At 43.9% G+C, this 25913-nt stretch overlaps 1 protein-coding gene across 3 annotated transcripts; it reads right to left on the bottom strand.

The window, feature by feature from the left end:
• Window positions 1-250: 250 nt before the first annotated feature.
• On the bottom strand, window positions 251-25082 carry LOC102003033 (HRAS-like suppressor 3). Of its 3 annotated transcripts, none has more exons than XM_013514096.1 (6): window positions 24992-25082; window positions 24692-24767; window positions 16202-16304; window positions 11616-11621; window positions 9101-9369; window positions 251-470 (listed from the first exon to the last, which is right to left on the bottom strand). In XM_013514096.1, the coding sequence occupies exons 2-6, from the start codon at window positions 24704-24706 to the stop codon at window positions 369-371; spliced, it is 495 nt and encodes a 164-aa protein (XP_013369550.1). In that variant the 5' UTR covers window positions 24707-24767; window positions 24992-25082; the 3' UTR covers window positions 251-368. The 3 variants fall into 3 exon arrangements, with proteins under 3 accessions (XP_013369550.1, XP_013369551.1, XP_005384730.1); XM_013514097.1 differs by having other exon boundaries at window positions 24937-25040; XM_005384673.2 differs by lacking the exon at window positions 11616-11621.
• Between the last annotated feature and the right edge of the window lie 831 nt (window positions 25083-25913).

Here is a 25913-nt window from a genome sequence, read left to right as displayed (position 1 = left end):
CTGGCTGATGGTTTCTGTTTGTGTCTAGCAGGACCGTCTTGCTCCTCCACATATATCCTGACAACCTGAAGCACCCTGCAGTTGAGATCATTGGAACTGGACTCTGTTTACTGTGATACAAAGAATACAACATGCAAAGAGAAAGAAAAATCATGGACCAAGCCCAGCTGTTCCCGCCACAGACTTCACACAAGGTAATCTGTGATGCATTTCTCTGAGAAAATCCTCTTTTCTTGTGCTTTATTTTATTTCATGAAAATAAACCTTATTATCAAACAGGATGAAATCCATAAACCAAATCCCAAACTCTAGCAAAACAAGACTGCTTCTTAATGTATAGTCATTCCTGACAGAACAGTCCTTTCAGCTTATTGCTTTTGTTTCTTGTTTCTTGAGAACATGACTCCAATGAGACCCATGGCTGCCAAGCCCACTCCTGCGATGCCTGCTGCCATGACGACATCTCTGACCTGCAAAAGAGAAGGGATGAGTTACCCTCGGTGTCAGGAATCTGAGAATAAGCTGCAATTCAACAGCACATTCAGCACAGGGAGTCTCACATGCCTCTTGGCCTCCCCTGGTCAAACCTAAAAGTCAACAATTATTGGCAGGAAAGAGGAGAGGAGAGGGCTCAATGGGGAAAGAATCAGTGGATGGAGCCAGCTGGCCTGGAATTTAAATGGACCCAAAAATAGGAAACACAATTCACCTTGTGCCTATTTAAAGCATTGAAATCCTCAGAGGGTGACTGTGGAAATGACAGAAAGATTATGCCAGGATGGTCAAAATCCCAGCTGGCCAATGGGAGCTCTGGAAGCAAGTACAAAGACAGGGAGGAATTACTAAGAATGCAAAAATAACATGATGTCCATGAGAACAAAGGTCTCACCACATCAGTGTATCCTCAGGGCCCGGTCCTGCCACATATGAAAGTCTTTGTATCCTCAAGTAAATGACTCAACTATTAATAGTAGTGACATTATACTTAAAGTTATTAGGGTACAGTATCTGACTTTTACTGCTTGTAGCAAAAGAAAAAAATCTCAAAAGTAGGAGCAAATTTTAAAGTAGAACATATGTCAGATTTCACTCCTTCCTAAAACCCAACTAAAATAAAGTAAGACATTTGTTTGGGCTGGAAGTGTAGCTCAGGGGTAAGCACTTGCCTGGCTTGTACAAGGCCTAGGGCTCAATCCCCAGTACTACCAAAAAAAAAAATTGTTTTAGGCATAATTTCACAAGGACACAGAATCCTAAGGCATCGATGAGAAAAGCTGAGGACCAACTCTAATTAAACAACAGAAACCTCTAAAAGGATTGCATAGAAGGTTCACATATTGACAGCCTCAGAGACCTGGAAGTGGGACAGCAGAGAGTATATTAGCCAGGTCCATGGACCTCCTCCCTCACCCCACCAGAAAGCTGAAAGTTCATTCTCTGAACAGTTAGAGATGCTAAAACAACATTTGGGGGCCTAGAAATCTAGAAGCACACATGAGGTTGTATCATACCACAAAAAAAAGAATTAAGAGACTAAGAATAGACTAAGTGTGAGTATAGCAGAAGATGCCCCACACCCCAGCCAAGCCAGTATACTTCAATTTGTTAGTTGCCCAGGTAACAGTTCCAGTTACAGTTCCTGTTAGCTTCATAGAAACAGCTAGTCACTGTGATGCATAGCTGATCACTATGATGCATATTGTGAGAACCAGTCCTCAATTGACAAGCCATTCTGCCTCTGTACTTCCTGCTTGCTTATCCCATATTAGCCCTAGACCACCAGAGATCAGAGCCTGATATTTTGGGAATAATCCTGATCAGTACCCAGCATCGTCAAATAAATCTGCCTCCAAATCCTGGGTGTTGTTTCAGTGTTTCTGCTTGCCATTGCATGAGACTCTCAGATCTCCTTCCCCTTATGGCCCTCAGAACTTCACCTTCCATACGAGAGTCTGGAAGATTTTTCTGGAAATCTGATGGCCCAAGTAGAAACAAAAGGCACCAGTACTGGTGACTCTCCAACAGTCCACACTGTGACATCACAGTGAAACTCAAAGTTAACAGACCCCTGCCCTGGCCCTTTCCTACTTCCTCCCGTACTAGAAAGCCCACCTTCTGGATCTCATGGCTTCTTTCTTCATTTATGCTCTTCTTTAGTTGGAAGTTTGGGTGGAGCTACCCAATGGAGGTTTGACTGCTAGTCAGTCATTAAATTTCCTCAAAATGGTAATTAGACAGTTTTGTGGTGGCCGTGGCTCTGTTGGGTTACTTTGTTAGAGAACCTGAAAAAAATCTCTTTTATCCAGTGTTTTCCTTGCTAAACTCTGTGTCAGGGTGGGAGAAATGTTCTTCAGACAAAATAAGAGGAACAATATGGCCCTAGTTCTTTACAGAACCTCCCAGCATGAAATCACATGCTGATGCAATCTGCTCATACAAAGATACTTTATCAAGAAAAAGAAAAATAACCTCATTGTTTGTGCTCATGCTTTGTACCAAAGAATGCAATTAAATACAAGAAAGTACCATCTAGTTAGTCTTGATAATGCAAACTTTTTGGGAAAAACAACCTGTCCAAGATTGGTGTCACCTTCAGATGCCACTGATAATTTTCTCGTTGCACAGATTATTAGACCCAGCTCAACTGGGTGTTACACTAATGTTACACTAATTCTGATGATGGAAATGCGCAACTCAGTGTGCATCACAGGTCTCAAATCAAAATATTATGAAAGAGAAAATTACTATAATCCTAGCTACTCAGGAGGCAGGAGAATCCCAAGTTAGAGACCAGTCTGGGCAATGTAGTGGGACCCTGTATCAAAAAAATCTAAAAAAAAAACCTAACTAACTAAAAGGGGAGCTGGAAATGTAGCTCAGTTGAGTGCTTGGCTAGCATGTATTAAGTCCTCAGTTCCATCCTGACACACACACACTAAAGCAAGGCCTTCAAAATGCTAAAAAAAATATATTATTTCCAATTCAGAATTCTATACTCAAACTGTCAAATGTGAAGGTAAAGCAAAGACATTTTTAGGCATGGGGAGTCTTTTTCAAATGTAACATTTCTCAGTAAACTTTAGGGAAAGTAGTACACCCTAGCAACAGAGTGAACCAAGAAACAAATGTGAGCCACAAAGGATAAAAACATTAATTCAGGAGAGAAAGGAAAGGAATCTTTAGGATGCTGGTAAAGTAACAGCCAGGCAGCATCACATATGACTCTGAAGATAAATGGCTTGGTTTTGGTTTTGTTTGTTTGTGGTACTGAGCATCAACACAGCACCTCACAGTGCTAGGCAAGTGCTCTACCACCGAGTTACATCTCCAGATCAGGAGACAGTGTCTTAAAGGCCATTATCTTTCTGAGGAGGAGCACCAAGATGGTGCAGTAGTAAGCATCAGAGAAACAGCTTCTCTGAGAGTTGCCATCTAGACACTGAAATAGAGCAATGTGAGGAAGAAAAGAAGGAGGGAAGTGGGTCTTCTAGACCCAGGAAGGATCCGAAGCATGAATTGAAGCCCACAGAGAGAGTGAAGTGAGAAACTTCAATGAAGATGGAGGAGGTAGCCAGCGGCACCTTCTCCCTTAGATGGGATTCACTGCACGAGAGGAGTGGTTCAAACCTGTGGATACATGGTGACTGCTGGTGACCCCAGAGGCCTCCACGGAGAGACACAGCAGACATGAAGGACTGTACTAGCTGGCAGTGAGTGCTAAGGGTTCAGTCACCCATGCGAGAGAGTGATTGGCCATCTTGGAGAGGGGCTGACCGAGCTCAGAACTCAGAGTGGCTTCTGGCTCCATCTAGCACCTCCCAGCTGGCCCATAGAAGGTGGCCTGGTAGCTACAGGCCAAATGAGTCTTGTCTCAGCCAGAAGGTGCAGGCTCACTGAGATTATCCACTACCCCAACAAAAAGCTACTACTGACTTTCTGGGATAAATCAACACAGATCTGGACTCTGTCTCCACACATTGTCTACCAGTGACAGCACAGACAAACCTGGAAGTAGACTTTTTTCTCTCTCTCTCTCTCTTGTTTTTTTGTGGTGGTGGTGGTGGTTTGGTTTGGTTTTTTGTTTTTGTTTTCTCCTTCATTGTTTGATCTTGTTTTTATATGGCTATGAATGTGGTTTCTAGCCTCTCTGTGGCTGTAGTTCTTTCTGTTCCTTTTATCTTTTCCTTCTCTCTTTCCCTTCAGTCTTCTGCACTAGTTTCCCAAAGTTAGCATGATCCCCCTTTGTTGTCCTCCAGCATTACTTCTAATCTCCCCTTCTTCTTCCACTTCTCTATTTTCTCCCTAACCCATTTTAAATTTTAACCCCTCAGGGAAAAATTGACATATTAAGGACTTGTATACTGCATATAATTTTTTGGTTTGTTTTGGATTTTGTTATATAACCACAAATCTAGTTCATACAGTTAAAGGTGGCAAATTAAGAGTTAGCTCAGTGTGTCATTTTCTAGGCTGCATTTGATGCTGCTGTCATTGCTGATGGTACCACTATAGCCAAAAGTGACACAATTGTTCTAAACACCTGTTCTTCCTGGTATTCCAAGACTGACACTGACTAAGGATCACAGAAAATACTGTGGCACAGTGTCAAGGAACCAGGGGCTGGACCAAACAGGCAGAAACTTCTCATCCTCAACAAATTAAAGAGGTAAGATCTTGCAACAGACTCAAAACTCAAAAGCCAGCTACATTGAAAGATACTTCAGAGAAGCAGTCACTTCTTAAGGGTTCTAAATACTAGCGATAAAGCAATCCACCATAGGCAATTTACAAGCATTACCCCAGAAATTAAACAAAAAAAGAAGAGAAAATGAAAAGACATTTAAACAAGATGCAACCCCAGACATCTAGTTCAGCAAAGGCAAACCCAGGGGGCAATGAGGGGAACAATCTGAAAGCTACCAACCTGGCCTCTATTATTTGTAACAACAAATAATTAAATGAGGTACTAGAAAAAAATCAAATCAGAAATAATTTTGCACGTAACTTCAGAGATGGTGTCCACAATGAAAACCATGCTTAGTGACTCTAGAGCACATACAGATAAAAAAAAAAAATAGAGGCACTTAAGAACATTATGAAAGCCATGAATGCTCAGCATAGGAAAGAAATGGAATTCAAGCAGATATCCAGGAGAATAAAAATTCCACTGAAAGTATCTGCAGCAGATTAAGCCAATGTGAGGACTGGATCTCAGATACAGAAGACAGGCTTGCAGTTAGCTATTATGAAAATAGCTAGGGGCCATGAGAAATCAGTCCAGCAGCTGCTAGATGAGGCAAATAAGAATAACTGAAGATTGATTAGAGTCAAACCAAAAAGCAGGAGATAGCACAAATGATATTAAAAAAAAAAATGAACTGTTCACAGACATCATGGAAGAAAACTTCCCTGGCAGGGAAAAATAATTTGACATACAGTAAGTGAGGCATATAGGACTCCAATTAGCCACAATCAAAAAAATCTACAGCCAGGCATGTCATAGTCAAGATTGTGGAAATTCAACACAAGAATAGAATCTTAAAAACTGTTACAAAAAAGAAACAAATCACCTATAAAGGAAAGCCCATCAGAATCACAGCTGTCTTCTCAGCACAAACCCTCAAGAAAAAGAGAGCTTGGAGTGAAGTATTTCAGGCTCTAAAGGAAAACAACCTTCAACCCAGAGTAATGTACCCCACAAACTATCTTTCAAAACTAATGGAAAAATAAAATACTTCCATGACAAAGAACATCTGAGGAAATGTATGACCACTAAACCAGCACTCCAAAATGTTTTGAAGGACATTCTAGAAAGAGATAACAAGGACTACAACTCCATGAACCCTAACAGAAGGAATCCACCAGGCAAAGCAAACAAACAGGGGGAAAGGGGGTGAGCCCAACAACAGAAAAATAAAATGACAAGGGTAAGTCAACACATATCAGTTATAACCATCAATGTTAATGGTCTCAATTCACCAATCAAAAGACACAGACTGGCAGAACAGATCAAGAAGCAAGATCCAACAATATGCTGCATATAAGAAACACATTTAATTCCAAATGGAACTCATAGACTGAAAGTCAAAGGATGGAAAACAATACTCCATGTGACAGGAACCCAGAAAAAAAGCAGGGGCAGCTATTCTACTTGGAGACAAAGTGGATTTCAAGATGAGACTGATTAAGAGAGGCAAAGAAAGTTACTATATTCTTGTAAAAGGAATAATCCAAGAGGAAGAGATCATAATCATAAATATATATGCAACAAATACCAGTGTACCCAACTATATAAAACAAATATTAATGGACATGAAAAATCAAATAAGCATTAATACAATTATATTGGGGGATTTCAATACCTGAATGTCACAAAAAGACAAAAGGTCAACTAGACAAAATATCAACAAAGAAATATTAGAACTGAACCAAACTTTTCCACAAATGGACTTAGTAGATGTTTACAGAGTGTTCCACCCCACAACATTAGAATACACATTCTTCTCAGCTGCACACAGGATGTTTTCCAAAATAGACAACATACTAGCTCATAGAACATACTTAAGTAAATGCAAAGGAACTGAAATTATTCCATGCATATTATCAGACCATAGTGCAATGAAATTGGAAACCAATGGCAAAAGAAACCACAAGAATTTCATAAACACATGGAAATTAAATAGCACCCTCCAACCAATGGGTCATAGGTGAAATTAAAGAAGAAATTAGACAGTTTCTACAATTAAATGATAATGATAATACAACATACCAGAACTTATGGGACACAATGTAAGCAGTCCTATGAGTGAAATTTATAGCAGTGAATACCCATATCAGGAAAACAGAGCAAGTGCAAATAAACACCTTAATGGTGAACCTCAAACTTCTAAAAACAAGAAGAGCAGACTAAGCCAAAAGCTCATACAGGAGAGGAAATTATAAAGATCAGAGCAGAAATTAACATATTGGAGACTAAAAAAAAATACAAAGAATCAATGAACTAAAGAGTTGGTTCCCTGAAAGATTAAACAAACCTTTATCCAACCTTATCAAAAAAAGGAAAGACTCAAAATGTAAAGAGTGAAATCACAACAGACCCTGCAGAAATCCACAAGATCATCTATGCCTACTTTAAAAACTTGTATTCTAATAAGATGGAAAATACAGAAGAAATGGACAGATTCCTAGATATATATGAATTGTCCTGCTGAGGTCTCTCCACCCCAGATCGCTTGATTCATTGCATGTTTTTAGCTTGCCATGCCCAGGAACTAATGAAATTCTTCTCATGGCCCTGCCCTCTGTCTTTATGAAGAGGGCTTTTGTCACTTCTCAGGGAAGCTACAGCTGGATGATAATTCAGAAACTCCAGCAGAGGGCTGGGGATTTAGCTCAGTGGCAAAAGCGCCCGCCTGGCAAGCGCAAGGTCGTGAGTTCGGTTCCCAGTACCGGAGAAAAAAACCAAAAAAACAGAAACTCCAGCAGTCTTCACCAAACATTGGCAATATTGTCCTTTCCTTACTTAGATATGTACTACTGAATATTTATGTTAACCTCCCTTAACAGCCTTATATATAAATGTCTGATGAACAATAATAAGCCAATTGATTGAGAAAAATAAGAAGTTAGCCATTGGATCATTGTCTAACATCTCATAATAGAGAGGAAAAGGAACCAACTAACCAAAATAGGGGTCAGTGGAGTAAATATAGGTGGTTGTCAGCAGTGTGAGGGACACTGAGGCTGATCCCTGCAGGTGATGGTGGTGAACGCTCCCCACCCAAGTCACTGTGGCCCAGAGAGGTCAGCAGACAAGGCACTGGGTAAACCAAGCAAAAGGAACAAGATAAGGACAAGCACAAATATTTCTACCCTAATTTATCAAGCTCATTTTTTGAGTCAGCTTTGTGCTGAACTAGTCTTGGTTTACTCCCTTGCTTTGATGGACTATTTGTCCTAAAGTTTCACATGGAAACCCTCCAGCCTGTCTCCCTAGCTCCAAGGTCAGCTACCATTTGTGCATGACCAAGTTTGAGGACCTTGGCTAAATCTCCCAAGGTCATACAGCTGGCAAAAATGCAGGGCCCAGATCCAACCCAGGTCTGTCCATCACAGTAGCCAAGGAAAAACAGACTGGATCTCAAAAACTAAAAATTAAAAATGAACAACTTGGAAGATCCTAATCCTAACCTCATCATTCACTGAAGAAAAAAAAAAAAGAAATATATATATATATATTTTCTTTTGCACCAATAGCCATGTAAAGCTGGACAAGACGGCCCACATCCTGTAATCCCGGCTACTCTGGAGGCTGAGGCAGAAGGATTGCTGATTTGAGGGTTGCCTGAGCAACACAGAAAGACCTCATCTCAAAAACAAAAAAAGCCACATAAGAATTCTTTCAATGTTCCCCACCCCATCTGCAACAAAAATGAGGAAATAGCAAAAAAGCAAGGGAGAAGTGAGGTAATCAAAGAAATTCAACGAAGCGTGAGCAAAATCAGACTAAGTAAACAAACAAAACTGTATCTTGGAATCTCCTGGATTGCCTCCTGGATTGTCTTCTGGGCTTTGGAAGGCTTGAGGACAGTGCTGTTTATAAGCCTGATGTGGCTGATCAGACAGACCTGGGCTTCAAATCCTGCCTCTGTCACTCATGCACAGCTACACTCACCTTCTCGGGAAAGACAGATACAGGTTTGGAGACTCGACAGTTATGTGTTGAATGAATTAATGGCCATAGACAAATTACATAAGCCCTGGGAGCCTCGGTTTCACCATCTGTAAAGTGGGAATAATAAAGACTGCTTCCAAGCTAAGGAGGGTCATCTGGCACTGGGTGGCCAGGGAGGGCTCAGCAACAGGCCTGGTTATCACTGCTATGACTCCCTTCCTTGGCCATTGTCTCCTTATCTGCACTGATCTGCATTGGCAACTTGCGCGTCTCCCCACCCTGACTGTGACAGCCTCGGGCACAGGAATCACACCCATCTCGGTTATTTTGTTCATTCTTCTATCTCAGTCCACTCTGATGTCCAGTTACTATCAGCTGGGGAAGTTGTCTGGCTCTGGGGGAAGGAGACACAGGCTGGGGACGAACCTGGTCACTGCGGGCAACTCCGTAGCGCAACTCATTCACAAAGTGCTCGCAGTTCTCGCTGGTCAGCTTGTAGAGCACCTCCTGCCCCACCAGTTCCTCTGCCCGCTGGACAATTTTGCTGGGAGGCAGTGGTGAGTACTTGTTATCATGTTTGTTGTTGACCTGGTACTTGTCACTCCCGGCCACATCATACAGCAGCTCCTTCCTCACGACAGCCTTGTCAGTCAGGGTGGACATGATGCTGCCCATACCAGCTCCCGCGACTTCACCTATGGATACACAAAGAGGAAACAGAGGAACTGGTCCCAGGTAGGCCTCAGGGTCTCAGAACCGGTCCCCAGATGGGCGTCCGCCCTTGGCACCATGCACAGGGCATAATCAAGATATGGAAGGGTCATACACATGGCTGGGTGGCCCTGGGCTCCAGTATCCTTATCTAAAATAAGGACTAGTAAAGCTCTATGATTTACTGAGATTTCTTTTAACCAAGAGATACTGTCATCCTGTGATACCTAAGCAGCCTTCTTTTTTTTGTTGTGTTTTTTTTTGTTGTTTTTTTTTTTTCAGTACCGGGGATCGAATTCATGACTTTGTGCTTGACAGACAGGCGCTTATGCCACTGAGCTATATCCCCAGCCCTCAGCGTTCTTGATTATGCAAATATGAGCTACAAGTGTACTCATCATTTGGGAGAGCAAACCATGTGAACCTTTCATGGTTCCATCAGGACTACAGGTCCTTGAACTCACAAAGTTTTTGGCAGGAACGGTAGCTGATGCTCAGGAGTGCCCACTCTCCTGGGAGCAAAGGGACCAAAACCTCACAGCTGCTCCCCTAGATGCAATGTTCAGGAGGCCCCGTGGGCACATTGGCAGCCCTGGCCAAGGACCAGAGGCTAAGGAGGGGCAACAAAGCTCCAGAAATGAACCTGGCAAGCATGAGGTCCTGAGTTTGACTCCTAGTACCCCCCTCAAAAGGAATCTGGGTTCAACACAAGGACCAGGACAATCTTGGGTGGCAGCTAACACCAGTACAGCCTGGCCAGCCCTCCGAGCCCAGCCAATCTGTACAGCATGATGGTTGAAGAGGGAGGTGTTACATGTTACCTGAGAGAGACCCTCTCCACTAACATGTCACGCTCCACAAGCAACAGAAAACCACTAAAGGGCCATGCTGCCCTCAGCAAACAGAACAGATGGCCATAAAGAAAATTTAGGAGAAGACATACAATCTCCCCAGTGCCAAAAAGTCCAGAATTATCTACACACCTGCACTGACCATCCTGGGAACTTTAACCCCAACATTCCACCCAGATTCCTTGGGGTTATAAGCCTTTCCCCAAGTCCTATAAAAACTTAATTTCTGCTGAAATCATTCACACATTTATAGAATAAATCCAGCCCTTTGCTCACATAAAGCCTGTGTGTCTGGGTGGTTTCTCATGCACCACTGATAACATACTGGTGTCAGAATACGGTAATCTGTCCTTGGAGGACCCTACGCCCTATCTCGAGCCTTTCATCCTACTGAGGCCACATGGTGACACTGGCCCACCGGGCCTTGATCCAGTGTTCCAGGCAGCTCCTGCCACTCCAAGTTGCTTCAGACTGGTTAAGATTCTCCCGGCCCCTCTCCTGCCTTTCCACCCTTCTGCCCACTTCCCTACTTTCCAGGCATATTAAACCCAGCACTGGTCACAGAGATCCCCAGGAATACTGACTTCCCTTGGTGGCTGATCAATTGCAGGGAAATTGCCTTGGTCACTCACCTATGCTCTGTTATGGCCCCGAGTCCCAACTGGAGATGTCCATTGTGGATCTCATTGTTGCTTTCATGGGAAACCTCTCTCTGCTCCCCAGGGGAAATCTTCCTTCTTCTATTCCCCCTTCCTCTCCCCTAGCCTGTCTCTTAAATAACCTAAAATAACCTAAATAACCTTCATCTCTACCCTGATCTGAAGCCCAAATATCTAGTATTCTTCTGCAACACCATGTGGCAACAGACAAAGTAGACAATGGCTCACGCTGGCCAAAAACCAGTACTTTTGATTTCTCTATTCTGCAGGACTTAGACAATTATCGCTGGAGGCCGAGCAAACAACTGGGGGTGCCCCATGTCCAGTCATTCTTTATACTCCACACAATTACTACTTTGTGTCCCTCTTCTGTAGCCCCTCCACCAGACACAGACTCCTCTTAGTAGATGTATACAAAGTGTTTCACCCCACAGCATCAGAATACTCATTTTTCTCTGCTGCACATGGGACTTTCTCTAAAACAGACCACATTCTAGTCCATAGAATATGCCTACCAAAATGCAAAAGAAATGACATTCTCCCATGCATATTATTTGACCACAGTGCAACCAAATTGGAAATTAATAACAAAAGGAACTCCAAAAATTCCATAAACACTTGGAAATTAAACAACAACCTCCTGAACAACCAATGGGTTACAGAAGAAATTAAAGAAGAAATTTAAAAGTATCTACAAATGAAAATGTAAATACAACTTACCAGAATCTGTGGGATGCAATGAAAGCAGTCCTCAGAGAGAAATTTATAGCGGTGAACTCACACATAAGGAAAATAGAAACAGAACAAATAAATAGCCTAATGCTGCACCTCAAACTTTTAGAAAAAGAAGAACAAGTCAAGCCCAAAGCCCAAAGAAGGGAGGAGATTATAAAGATCAGGGTAGAAATTAATGTAACTGAAATGAATAAAACCCTACAAAAAATAAATGAATCAAAGAGTTGGTTCTTTCAAAGAATAAATAAAATTGATAAACCCCTAGCCAACCTTATCAAAAAAAGAAAGGAAAGAAGTCAAATTCATGCAATAAGGAATGAAAAGGATGAAATTCCTACAGATCTTACAGAAATTCAGAAGATCATTAATACCTACTTTGAAAATCTTTACTCCCACAGGATAGAAAACTCAGAAGAAATGGACAGATTCCTAGATATGTATGAATTACCAAGGTTGAATCAAGAAGATATAAAAATCCTGAACAACCCAGTATCAATTAATGAGATTGAAAACATGATTAAAAACTTACCGAAAAAGAAAAGCCCAGGCCCTGATGGAATCACAGCAGAATTTTACAAGAAATTCAGAGAAGATTTAATACCAACACTCCTCAAACTCTTCAATGAAATTGAAAAAGAAGCAATTCTCCCTAACTCATTTCTGGAGGCAACCATTATACTGATACCAAAACCAGAGAAAGACCCAACCAAGAAAGAGAACTACAGACAAATCTCCCTAATGAATATAGATGCAAAGATACTCAATAAAATACTAGCAAATAGAATGCAGCAAATCATCAAGAAAATCATACACCATGACCAAGTCAGATTCATTACAGGAATGCAGGGATGATTCAATATTTGCAAATCAATAAATGTTATACACCATATCATTACAGCCAAAGACAAAAACAGATCCAACTGACCTCGCTCTCCCCTGGCAGCTTCCTGCAGGGCTGTAGGCACCACTCCTCCCCCAGAGTGCAGCCACTCCCTCCCCTCCCACAGGACCTTCTGCTGATCTAGCTCCTATCCCTTCTATCTAGCTGGCACTTACCCTTGACTGTAATGCTCCTCCCTACACTGCACCTGACCCCACTCCACCTTACACCTGATCTGGATTCCAGTCTGGACCCAAAATCTTGCCCCTCACCCCTTCCCCGTTCCCACTCTGTGAGGTGGAGTCGAGGGAATAGTCTGAGTTCATGTTCTTTTCTCCCTGACAGACCTCTCCCAAATTAGTCAGCATCCGGGCTCTTCCTCTGATCCCACCCAATATATACAAGAATTCCAGTACTGGTCCAATCATATAACCTTACCTGGGCAGATTTAAATGTTATCCTTAGTTCCACTCTCTCCCCTGATGAACGGTTAAAGGCATCATGGTTCAAGGCACAGAATCCATAGCTGGACAGCCAGGGCTTAAGACACACTTAGAAAGTTTCTTACCTCCCTGAGTCCCCAGTTCCTTATAGAACAGGAACAATACAGGGAGCTGGGAGGATTAAAGGAGCTCTCACGGGAGTGTGACACAGGGCGAGTACAAACAGTTAGGGGTTGTTATTATTGAGACTGTCTGCTAAGCTTTCTTCCAACTGTAAGTCTACAATGCTCTCAGTAGCAGGAGGTAAGTTCTCCTGATCTCACCCATCCCACAAGCTCCTGGGAAGCTCAGATGACAAGATGTGAGTAGGGACATCTTTTCCCTTTATGAAGCATCCTTCACCTGATGACCTGCAACACATCTGTCCACCTTGAGGAGCTCACACTCCAGTAAGAGGGCACCAACAGTGAGCAGATACACAAACAAGGTACCTTTGTGTACTGAAAAACTCTGTGCAGAACGCTAAGGGATGTGACCTGGGAGCTAGGGTGGAAAGGCCACCCCACAAAAGGGCATCCGTACTGAGACTTGGGTGGTAAAGAAGTAGCTGTGCTAAAAGCTAAGAAAGCTCATGCTAAGCAGGAAGAACAGCAAAGGCAAAGACCTCAGAAGAAACAGCGTGACAGCCTGGAAAGACAGCTATGAGGCCAATGTGGCTGAAGTTCAGAGACCTCGGATGAAAGAGGAGAAAGATCAGGTCCAGAGAGACAAGCAGAGGCTATGTCATCTGGGCCCCACTGCCCACAGTACAGAGATTGTTGTTTCTGGGTCAACTAGAATTTTATCCCACGCAGAAGAGAAAAGCTGCCAGGCGTGGTGCCCCCGTCTGTAACCCCAGCACTCAGGAGGCTGAGGCAGGAGGATCATTGCAAGTTTGAGGCCAGCCTGGGCTACAAAGTGAGCTCAAGGCCAGCCTGAACTGCATAGTGAGACCCTGCCTCAAAAGACAAAAAAAAAAAAAAAAAAAAAGGAGAGAGAGAAAAGCCAATGGAGACATATATTACAGGGCACAATTTTACAGCAGCACAATTCATAATAGCTAAATTTTGGAAGCAGCCCATGTGTCTATCAACAGATGAATGGATAAAGAAAATGTGATATTTATACTCGATGGAGTACTACTTTGCCATAAAAAAGATAACTGAGTCATTTGTAGGAAAACAGATGCACCTTGAGACCATAATGTTAAATGAAATAAATCAGACACACAGGCTTAACTATCACATGGTCTCTCTTATATGGGAAACCCCAAATAAAAATAAAGAGCAAAATAAAAGATACTAGAAAATAGGAAAATAAGTCTTTTGCAGAGGGGAAGGCAACCAAGAGATGGAAGGAGGGGAGAGAAAAGGGAGTATGAGGAGATGAAAAAAACAATTCAGATGTGTTATGTACAAGCACCAGCTCCACATATGGGAATGTAATCATTCTGCACTGCGAACATGTACCAATAAAAACCAAAAAGAGAAAAAGGAAGTGATACAAGTCAGAGGCTGCAGTTATAAGCTCAGGAGACACTGACAGACAGAAGGTATTCAAAGCCAGCGGGGTCATGGAGGCACTGATTCCATTCAGGGAAGTAGGAAGGGAGCAGGGGAATCCACAGGGTACCAAGAAGGAAAGACCCAAGCAGGAGAGGAAGAAAGGTGCTAGAGGGAAAGCAAAGAGGTCGCTCCTATCAAATGCTGCAAAGAGCCTAGTAGGCAGGGACCAGACCAGAATGCTGGCCTGGGCTTCATCAGGATGCAGAAAGCACTTTGTTACCCTTGATAGGAGCCACTCTAGAGGGGCACAAAAGAGCCTGCGGGATGCTGAAGGGAGAATGGGGAGCGGGGAGTCTGTGATGGCCGGAAATGACACAGGGCTGAGACAGGGCCTGTAGGTGTGGTGTTTTATCAACAGGAGCTACCGCCAGGGTTTCTAGTCGGTGGGGAGAAGATGACAATACAGAAGCTGAGAGGGAATTCAAGAAGCGTTTGTGCTAGAGGAGTACCAGGACCCAGGCCTGGGCCCACAAGTAGGGGCCAGTTTTTAAGGGCAGGGCAGGGTGCTTTTTGCATTTTAACAGAAGAAAAGATAGGTTATATGCACGCAAAGCCTCTTATATGAGAAACCCCACATACGAGGGGGCGGAGAGGATGCCATCTACTTAGTTTCCTGTGCTATCTCTGTAAGTACAAGGTGAGGCCAGGGGCTCTATTCTTAGCAGCCAAAAGCTGAAACCAATACGTAAGGAGAATGTGCAACCCACTGTAGGGAAATACACAGCAACGAAAATCTCAGAACAATGCTACTCCCAACAACAAAAACGACTCCTGTGGGCAGAATGTTGAGTGAAAGAATTGTTGTGAGAATTCCCTAGACAGACACAAAAGAGCACGGGCTATGTGACTCCTCTTCCATGAGGTTCTAGAACAGGCGAAACTCTTCCATGGCAAGAGAAGCTGGAATGGGGCTGCTGGGCAAGTGGGGGGCACTGAGGAGGCGAGCAGGGGCTTCTGGGGTACTGAAATGTTCTGGATCTTGGTCTTGGACATTGTCACAGGCATAGATTTTTAAAAATTCACTTAGTGTACATTTTTACTATATTTGTGTTCTTTGTGTTCTACTCCACTGTAAGTAAAAGTTTACAGACAAGGGTAGGGAATTCTCACAACAATTCTCCACGTTAAGTACTCTTATTCCATTTACAAATAAAGAAACTCAGGCTAAAATGGGTACAGTGGTGCACACCTATAATCCCAGCACTCTGGAAGCTGAGGCAGGAAAATCACAAGTTTACGGCCAGCCTGGGCCACATAGTGAGGCTTTGTCTCAAAGAAAGAAAGAAATGGGAGGAGGAGGCGGAAGGTGAGGAAGGGGAGGGGAGAGGAAGGGACAGGAGGGGAAGTGAGAAGAGAAGGCTGGAGTAGAAACTGGATTTATAACCAAGTCTGCCCAAGTACCTGTGCTCCTTCTCGGAGCCTTAGGCTTAAGAGGGGAATGTGCTGTGTGCAAAACCACAGTACATAAAACACCTCTTACAAGAACAAGGGGTTCCAAGGAGCAGAGTTTGACTACCATTGCCCCACACAAAGCTGCCTGCTTCTACCACTCAGGAACAAACCACCAGTCGAAAGCAATGAGAAAGTTGGGGCTACTGTTACTCCCAGTTCCCCACTCCCTCTTCCCGGCCCTGGTGCCCTTACTTGGGGGAGCCAGGTGGACCACATATCCGTTGCCAACATAGATGGCCCAGTGTCTGTAGAAAGGGCGGAAAATCTCAATCAGGTCTCCAGGCTTGGGCTCTGGCTGCAAAACAAGAACAGGACTGTTAAACACAGCATGAGGCCAAAGAAGCAGAGGCTGCTTTGGTTAGGAAGGTGCAGTGAGCACCTCAGTAATCAGGTCAGCAGGACATATGTGGACATATGTCCCAATCCCTATCCTGCCAGTCTGATGCTGGTCGGCATCACAAGTCTGTGCTCCAGGGACATCCCCCCGCCAACACTTTTACAAATTAGAAAGGGCAAACCTGAAATGTTTCATAGGTGCTTTCCAGAACAGCAGGGTTGAAGAGTTGTAAGGCAACCATACAGCCTGAAAAACCCAAAATATTTATGACCCAGCCCTTTACAAAACATGTGTGCCAAACCCAGTTATAAAGGACCCACAGTGGTCCTGGGAACCCAGTTGTGTGCTATTGTCAGGTGGTTCTGTGCAAGGTCCAGATTAGCAGAGTAGCCCTTTCAGATTCAGCAACAGGGCAGGGGTACCTCCTCCAGGGCAGGGCCAGGGGACCCCGAGCCGCCCAGGAAGACTCTCCTACGCAGCACATGGATCACAATGGCAAAGCGAGACTCTGCACCCGTGGGATTTTAGAACAAAAAGCCTTTATCTTCCCCCACAAAAGCAGAGTTACAAAAAGCTGGAGAACAGCCATTCTCCTTAGTAAGCAAGTTGAGGAGCAATTTCTGCCTTTCAAAATTCATATAGGAAAACAACCCAAACAACCTCTATTAGAAGCAGTTAAATAAATTATTTTACAGCCCTGCATACATATGGCCATCAGAGAGAACAAGGTATTTACATGACCAGACATGGAAGTAAGTGAAAAAGGCAAGTTGAAAGACAGTATTATTCCATTCTTGCTTAAAAACATTTTTATACATTTATAATTAAAATGTACTATATACTATATGGTCTAAGGAAATACACCAAACTTTTATTGCATACAGTGAGTGGTTGAGACTCAGAGACTTTTATATTTTGTTATATTATTTGATTGTTTGATTTTTTTTTTTTTTAGTACTGGGAATTGAACTTAAGACCTTGCATTTGATAGTTTGAATTTTTAAGTATGAATTACTTTTTTTTTTTTTTTTTGGTTTTCTTCTGGTACCGGGAGTCGAACTTATGACCTTGCACTTGCCAGGCAGACGATGTGCCGCTGAGCTAAATCCCCAGCCCCTAAATATGAATTACTTTAATAAAAAAGATTTTTCAATGAGAAGAAAATCCTCATATTGATGAATTACAGTGTTTTAGTTGGAAAATGTAGACATTATCTGTTATCAGCCAGGTATGGTGGTGCATGCCTGTAATCCCAGCACTCGGGAGGCTGAGGCAGGAGGATCATTGCAAGTTGGAGACCAGGCTGGGCTACAAAGTGAGCTCAAGGCCACTGGCTGCAAAACAGGGAACTGCATAGTGAGACCCTGTCTCAAAAAAAAGAGACCCAAAAAAATCTGTTATCAAAACCTCATGAAACTATCTCCCAATTAGGGGTATTAGTTTTCTTTTTAAATATTTTCTAGTTTTTTAAAAAAATGTTTACCTAAGCATGTATCCATTTTAGAGTTAAAAAAAGAAAACTAAGACTTGATAAAAACCAGGGTGTTCAGGGGCTGGGGATTTAGCTCAGTGGCACAGCACTTGCCTGACAAGTGTGAGGTCATGAGTTTGATTTCCAGTACTGGGAAAAAAAAAAAAAAAAAACAGTGTGTTCAATTTTGGACAATCCATCCAATCACTTCATACCAAAAAAAAAAAAAAAAAAACAAGGTATACAAAACAAAAAAGGTTAGATAAGGTTCTGGTTCAATGGTAGAAGACTTGCATAGCATTTATTTAGTAAATACCACAAAAATCTAAAAAGAAAAACATACCAACATACTAGTGGACTTTCCCCCTGGCTGAGGCTTAGGATGGTTCTTGTAATTTTGCTTCCTTCTATTTTCCTATATTTTCCAAATTTTCTTCTACACTTTCAAGTTCCTAGCATGCTTTCTAACATGTTATTATAAAACATGGTCAAACATCCAATTTGAATTTTCAAACACTAGACATTGAAGGAAGTTTTTAAATTAATATTGGTAGGCCCAGTGCTATATTTGCTTTACCACAAATATATCCATGTATTCTTTTTTATTATATCATACCTCTAAACCCTCTTGTTGTTGTTATTGGTGGTGGTATTCATTTAAGTAATTTAAGAGCTCAAGCACTGAATCTAAGACACAAATAATAGGCAGAGGATGGGAGTGTGACATGCTCTCACTACATACTCCAGAGCTCGCTGGTTTCCCACAAACCTCGAGACCCCAGCCCTCAGCCCCAGCTGTAGTTTCCCAGCACAAACTGCAAGACTGGAGGTTGCTGACGTGCGCAATCACCCTGTATTTTTAGCAAATCCCCTCTTGCACCCCAGGTAAATGGATAGCCAATAATAGCCCCTAAAAGTCCCTTCCCCTTAGGGGATGTCCACCTCTCTGGTGGGTCAAGAAACTCATTCATTTGCTCCTTCACCCTACAGAAACTCACTGAGCTGTGTGAGGTGCTTTGTTCAATAGGGGGGAGAAAGTTGTTTGCTTGTTTGGTTTTTAATAGAAGTGAGCTTTTGCAAATGGGAAGGGAAACAAAAGTTGAAGGGAACAGAGGGGAAGGGGACAAAAAAAGGACTAAGTTGTGCAATGAACATGTGCAAGCCCCCCCACAATAAACGTAATCACTATGTACTGCAGCATGTACTAATAAAAAATTAAATTAAAAAAATGAGTAAGTAAATCATCTAGACTATTATAAAGGATACAAAACAAAACAGAAAGAGAGGCATTTGGGGTTTGGGTACGGATGGGGAGGGGCAGGTGCAATGTTAAATAGGGTGTGGGGGTGCTCACCACAGGGGAGTGAACCTGTGTGTCTAAGACAGCCTGGCACAGGGCACAGCCCCGGCAAAGGCCCCAGGTGGGATGTGTCTGAGAACAAGGAGGCCTTTGAGCTTGACTCTGATGGAGGCCACTACAAAGTATAGAGCGCAGGAGACACAGGACCCAACATAGGTTTTTAAAGGGCCCCCTGGCTGCTGCACTGAGAAGAGCTCACATTTAGAATGCATGGAGAAAGTAGGAGACCTATTCAGAGATCAGGGCAGGAGGTGATGATGGTTTAGATACACAGAGCAGACAGTGATGAGAAGTGCCTGGTGCAAAACTCACTGTGAAGGTTTAGCTACAGGTTTTGCCAATGGAAGGAGCAGGGGTGTGAAGGAAAGGGGCGTCAGATGACTCGAGTTTTCTGGCCCCAGAAACAAGGAAGCAGGGATGAGGCTGGCTGCGAAGAAGCAGGCTGAGGACTGCATGCTCAGGCAGGAGGATTGCTGTGAGTTCAAGGCCAGCCTGAACTGCATAGCAAGACCCTGTCTCAAATAAAAAAAAAAATAAAAAAAATAAAAAAAAAAGAATTGGAAGAGAGGAACTGAAGATGGTGTAGAAAGCTCAGAGCCTGAAATTTTTATTGAAGCCTTGAAAGATGAAGGCAAACCAGATGCGGTATGACAGAATTTGAACCCAGATCTAAGGATGTCTAAACCCTACACTGAACTGCAATCAGAGAAGATAATAGAGAAGAAGTGACCTTTAAACGGGTCTGTGAGACAGGTGGGGTGGGGCAGCAAGGAGAGGAAGGCAGGGCAGAGGGTTCCAAGTAGCAAAGCACTAGGGTGAGTGGGGTGTGGCCAGAGCAGGATCCTGGGGTGGAGCCCAAGCTTGGTGGTTTTTTTTAAAGTTCCCAGGTGATTCTACTCTGAAACCCAAAGTGAGACCCACAAAGAAAACAGCCTGAAAAGAGGCTGAGATGGGTGCACATGCTTCATTTCACAATGAAGTGGGGAAACTGAGGCTGGGGGAGATGAGGTCACCTGAAAGTGGCAAAGTTACATCGTGACTCCTACGAGTTCCCCCACCCCTGCAGGGTGGAGGAGACGCCCCTCCCCATGGCAGATTTCAGCCCCCCTCGGGAGTCCCTGCAGAAAGGCCCACACTCAGCCCCACAGCTTTAATTCTGTCCAAGCCCCCAGCCCTGGGCACTGGGCAAGACTGGGACAAAAAGGGACAGCACTTTCAGAGCCATTTCAACGCAAAGATTGAAACACAGCAGAAAGTGTTTTTCTTTCACTCAGGGACATTTCAGGCAGCATTCCGATCCACTCATACCCCATCTGTCTCACTAGGGTTTGGAGGATTTGATTGTTTTTTTATGAAATATTTCAGGAGTACAAAAATATAGAAAGTAGGAAAATCAGCATGACTGCTCTATTTTTCAATCAAGATGATTTTAATTTTCACAGGCAGTATAGTGATGACATTTAGGGCTCTGTGTTCAAACCCAGGCTCGGCCACTTGCTAACTGCGCAGGCCTGTTGCAAAACTAACAAGTGTCCTCAACTGTAAAATGGGGCTGATTGTAGCTCTGGATTCATAGGAATATCCTAAGGATCAAATTAGCCGGCAGCCACAAAACACTTAACACACAGGAATCGTTTAGTAAATACCAGTTTCTGCTGCCATCATGCCCGGTAGTGCTAGCTAGCTAGCTATTTATTTATTTATTTATTTATTTATTTATTTATTTATTTATTTAATCTGGATAGGTGACAGATGGCTCCTGGATCCCTGGGGAGGTTGTGAAACTCAAGACTGAGACTGTTTTCCTCCATGTTCCCAGAAACCACATGCACAGGTGAAAATCTCTGTTTCTCTTTCACTTGTGAGACTCTGGAGGAAATGTAAGAAGACGAAGCAAGTCCAATCTGGGTTGCTGACAAGGGACTTCCCAGCAGGGAGTCAGGAGTTTCCACGGCAAGGTTTTAGGAGAAAAAGAACGCATGAGGTGCTGGGTGTCAATCTCTCTGAGGCTGTGTACCAATAAGTGGAGCCCAGGCCACCCTCAGGGACTTCAGCTGAACCCTCCTGTGCTGTTGCTCTGTAACATTCAGTAATCACGTAACCTCTCTGAGCCTCTTGGTTGAACAGAACTGTCAATACATGTTCAGCAGGTTTCATATAAGGAATGATAAAGATGATGGGGACGAACACATAAAAGCACACAAACATACAAGTTATTAAAACATCGCACTCCACAGGCTCGGTGGGTGCAAGAGACACAGAAGAGGCTGGACTTCCCACACATCCCAGCCCAGGAAAAAGGTTGAGGAGGATAGAGAGGAAGCGGCCTGACTCATTATCACCCTTTTCCTTTCTGTCCTGTGCCCAAGCCTCCTTGCCAGCTGGAAGAGACAGTGGCAGCTCCAACAGGCACCAGGCCCAGCCTTGGGAGCCCAAAGGTCACAGGCATCCTGGGAAAAGAAAGCAAAACTCATCGGGCCTCCCACGCCCTCGACTGCTAAACCCCAGGCCTGTTATTCCGGGAAAAACCTCCATCCCTGATGGATCAGAACTGCCCTAAACTCACGCTCATCAACACCAAGCACTACGGGGTTTTCACCTGTCACTTGGAGGCCCACTCTACAGACCCAAAACCGAGCTCAGAAATGGGGATGACCTTGCCCCAGGTCTCAGAGCCCCGCAGAATCAAGACAAGGATTCCAGCACAGTTCGGCCTGAACCCAAAATTGAATGATACAGTGGGCAGCAGTGTGGGTACTCAGGGATATGGGAAAATGAAACAAACAGTGAAACATGTCTTTTTTGGAATTAAATCTGCAAACATGGAAACTGTGGCAGGGTAATCCTTTTACTTAGAACTCAATACATGGACAAAAGAACAGTTCCTCAAATGTTCCCTTGCTAGACATGGTTTAGTAAAAAGCCCATGACTCTGAGGCCTGGATCCCCCTGATGTCCCACCTGTACCTCTGTGCGACCAGGGGAAGTTACTTAACCTCCTCAAACACTGGTCTTCTCATGTACCCAGTGAATAATACCACTTTCCCTATAGAATAGTGTGAATTTAATTAAATTTATGTAAGACATCTGGCACAATTTGTGGCCCATATTAAGTATAACACAAATATTAATTTTCCACTCCTGTTAAAAAAGAAAAGGCCAATTTTTCGTGAGTGAGTAACCCACACAAAGGTGCTTATATCAGGCACCAGCTCTGCTCCATAGGGCAAGACTTACTTCTGCATCCAAGCACCCCAGGGCTGTTCGCCTGACAAACTCGACTCATCCCTCAAGATGGGGGTGTATGGCTCAGTGGTAGAGTGCTTGGCTCCCATGCATGAGTCCCTGGGTCCAATCCTCAGCCCCACAAAAAAACGGTCTCAGGGTCAGCATCACCACTCCTCAACGTCTCCCTGACTCCCCAGAGCAACTTACTGCTGCTTCCACAGGCATAGCCCTTTTTAGAGAATGACTGTAATTGTAGGGCTGGGAACAAAGGAAGAGTGATCAGTTATGTCCATCCAGAGACAGGAAAGGAATCATCATTAAAGAAAAAAATTATTTATATATTTATATTGCTACATTTTATATATATATATATTATATATAGCAGTTCTTATTTCTTATTCTTTTAAAACCTTTGTCCTTTGCATGGAAGTTAAATGGAATAACATAGCTACATAGTCAGCCCCAGACTCAGCCCCTTACATCTATTTGAACCGTCTGCTCCTGATGGCACAGCATGATTCAAGTTCACTTTATACACGTTTTATGTTGTCAACCCTGTGGTCCTACATTTTCTGAGTTTAAACAAAAAATAAAACAGTCTGGTCTCCCAGTGCCAGAGAAACTAAAGCATGACTAAGAACTACTTGGTCTACAGCAATGGATGAAATAAATGTCAAATTTCACAATCATTCACCCATTTGCCCAGATTTTCACAGAGGAAGAAAAACTTGGGGAAATTTTTCAAGTAAAATAAAAATGTATGATGCATTTTTTGGTTTAGGGTTTTACTCAAAATTGCTTTAAATGTGGAGATGTTTAAAAGCCACTAGAAGCCAGATGTAGAGATACACATCTATAGTCCCAGATACCCAGGAGGCTGAGACAGGAAGGTTGCTTGGGCCCAGAAGAAGTTCAGCTTGGACAACATAACAAAACCTTGACTCAAAAAAAAAAAAATTAATAAAAATAAAAGCCACTAGAACTGGTTTTTAAAAAAGCATAGGTCGTTTCCAATTTCTGGAATTTATTATCAATGAGATTTTTATGAATCCCTGCCAAAATAATCCTACTGTTTAAGGCTTTTCCTCATTCATTAAGTGTTGTTTCCTGGAAAGAAGTTTTCCAAATTAAAATTAATAAAAGTATTCTTTAACCAATTGTGAACAAAGATGTATTGACAAATCAAGCGCCAGTGAATATTGAGCATGAATACACAAAGATCAACTTTTGCCAAAGTCACAGGGTTTTTCAGGGGTTTCTAGAACAAAATTTATAGTATTATAATTATTTATTACTGTGACCAACCTACATGGAAGAATAAATGTTTCACCAGGCGTGGTGGCACACGCCTGTAATCCCAGCACTCGGGAGGCTGAGGCAGGAGGATCGTTGTGAGTTCGAGACCAGCCTGGGCTACAAAGTGAGCTCAAGGCCATCCTGAACTGCACAGTGAGACCCTGTCTCAAAAAGACCCCCCCAAAAAAAGAATAAATGTTTCCCTTTTTTTTAAAATATACATTAATGCAGTTAATGCATTAATTTTTCTGCTTTTGTAATATCAAGTTTAATTTCTCATTACTTTTTTACAGGCATGATTACATATATAATGTTCAATAAAAGAAAATATTCACTGCATTTCTTTTCTGGACATTCATTATCACTATTCACTTCTAGAACACTATTGAAAATAATGTCAGAGAGATGAAAGAGCCTTAAAAAGTGAACACTTCAGGGGTCAAATATGCCAGGGATGCCCCAGTGCCAGGCACCATGCAAGCCCTTTTCGTTGACTGGGCTCTCAGAATGTGTGCCAGGCTGTTCCGAGCATGTCCTAAGTTTTCAGTGGTAAAACCTTCACCCTGGGAAACAGAGTACATTTGAACTTGATCAAAGCCTCACAGTGGGGTGTTCAGTGGGAATTCAACCCCAGGTGGGTCTCAGCCACTCTGTGAAGGTCCTACCAAGATGAGGGAGGATCTGCCAAGCCTCACAGATTAGAAAGATGAAAAGCCCGAGCCGGGAATGTGGGTCAGGACTGATCGTGACCGCACCCGGGCTCGTGCAGAGAACTCTCTGCTTTGTGCCTAGCTTTCCTCGGGCAGCGAGGCCTCCCGACCTGCCTCCAAAGGGACAGTGTGCGAAGATACCTGACTCTCCTTAGACACCTGATGCCCAGCAGCCTACGGAGGGCCGGTGGCCACGTCCGCAAGGGTCTTCCCTGCAAATAAGTCAAGCTTCGAGAAGAGTCACCTGGAAAACAGGACCCCGCCCTCGCCCCGCACTTACAGTGGGAGCAGGCATCTCCTCTCTCGATGTGACCCTCGCGGTCAGAATGACTTCGCTCTATCAGTGGCGGAAATGCCTGAGGTAGAGAGAGCAGAAGTTCATTATGTCAGTGACAGAACAGCGTTCCCAGGACTCAGGGGCCCGCGGCTTCCAGTCGGAAGGCGGTGCAGAGTCAGTCTCGTCTCTGTCCCCGCCCAGAACAACCCCCTGACTCCTCCAGAGGTTCCCGCCGGGCCCCTCCTGACCCTCCCCTTGGCCTTGAGTAGACCGATCCGCTGCAGGGGAGCACGAACGGCTCACCAGAAACACCAGCGGTGCGTCTGGGGCCGGTTTCCCAGAGAGGCAGCCTCTGGAGCAGCTCCCCCGCATGACTCCGCCCCGCGTGGCTCCTCCCCCGCTACAACCACGCCCCTTCCCTGGCCGCGCCCCTTCCCTGGCCACGCCCCCAGGGGAGGAGGGAGGCGGAGCGACCAGCTCGTCCGGTCTGTTTATACCCGTACAACTGGAATTCCGACTCTGACGCAGCCCTTGGTAACCCTGAGAGGCATCCCAAAACGTCCCCACTTCCTAGAAACAACTGCTCCACCTGCCTAGCGCACTCGGGAGTCAGGCCGGCCGCCACCGCATTAGGGCCTGGATTAAAGGCCACAGAGCCCTAGTCAGGGCTCCTCCCCCGACACTGTCTGATGCCCGTTGCCCCCGCCTCAGCACAGCTGGATGCCTCCACCTCCCCCGTCTGCCTCTTCCTTGCTGTCCTGGTCTGAGGCGCCGCTGTCTTTGCCCGTCAGCACCCAGTAGTTAAGAACCCTAGCCGAGTGCTGTGGCGAATGTCTGGAATCCCAGCACTTGGGAGGCTGAGATAGGGGGATCGCTAAGATTTCTCAGCCAGACCGGGCTACACAGTGAGTTCAAGGCCACCCTCCACCACATAGCGAGATCCTGTCTCAAAAATAAAATAAAATTAATTTTAAAAGGCAAGGAATGGTCTAAGTAGAAAGTATTGTACTTTAAACTGTTGGGTCGTAAGGTATGGGATATCCCCAATGCCTTCAAAAACTCTGGCACACAGCAAGCATTCCATAAATGAATGAATGGGTCGAATAGTCAAGCACAGGCCCTTCCTCTGCCCTGGACCCTGAGTTCCCGAGAATCAGTTGTTGTTCAACTCTATATTCCTGCCACTCAATACCAGCAGAGTTTTGGAGTCAGGATGCGTAGGCCA

This window comes from Chinchilla lanigera, unplaced genomic scaffold, assembly GCF_000276665.1.
Source record: "Chinchilla lanigera isolate Chin_1 unplaced genomic scaffold, ChiLan1.0 scaffold00021, whole genome shotgun sequence".
Classification (NCBI taxonomy): Eukaryota; Metazoa; Chordata; class Mammalia; order Rodentia; family Chinchillidae; genus Chinchilla; species Chinchilla lanigera.
The sequence above is the reverse complement of the archived record's forward strand: the minus strand, read 5'-3'. Positions and strand labels throughout refer to the sequence as shown.

Bases quoted from the DNA above. Each gene is read 5' to 3' on its own strand.
- LOC102003033 (XM_013514096.1), bottom strand. The intron at 471-9,100 runs GTTCGTCCCCAG...TCTCTTTTGCAG, and splicing joins GAGTTGCCCGCAGTGACCAG to GTCAGAGATGTCGTCATGGC.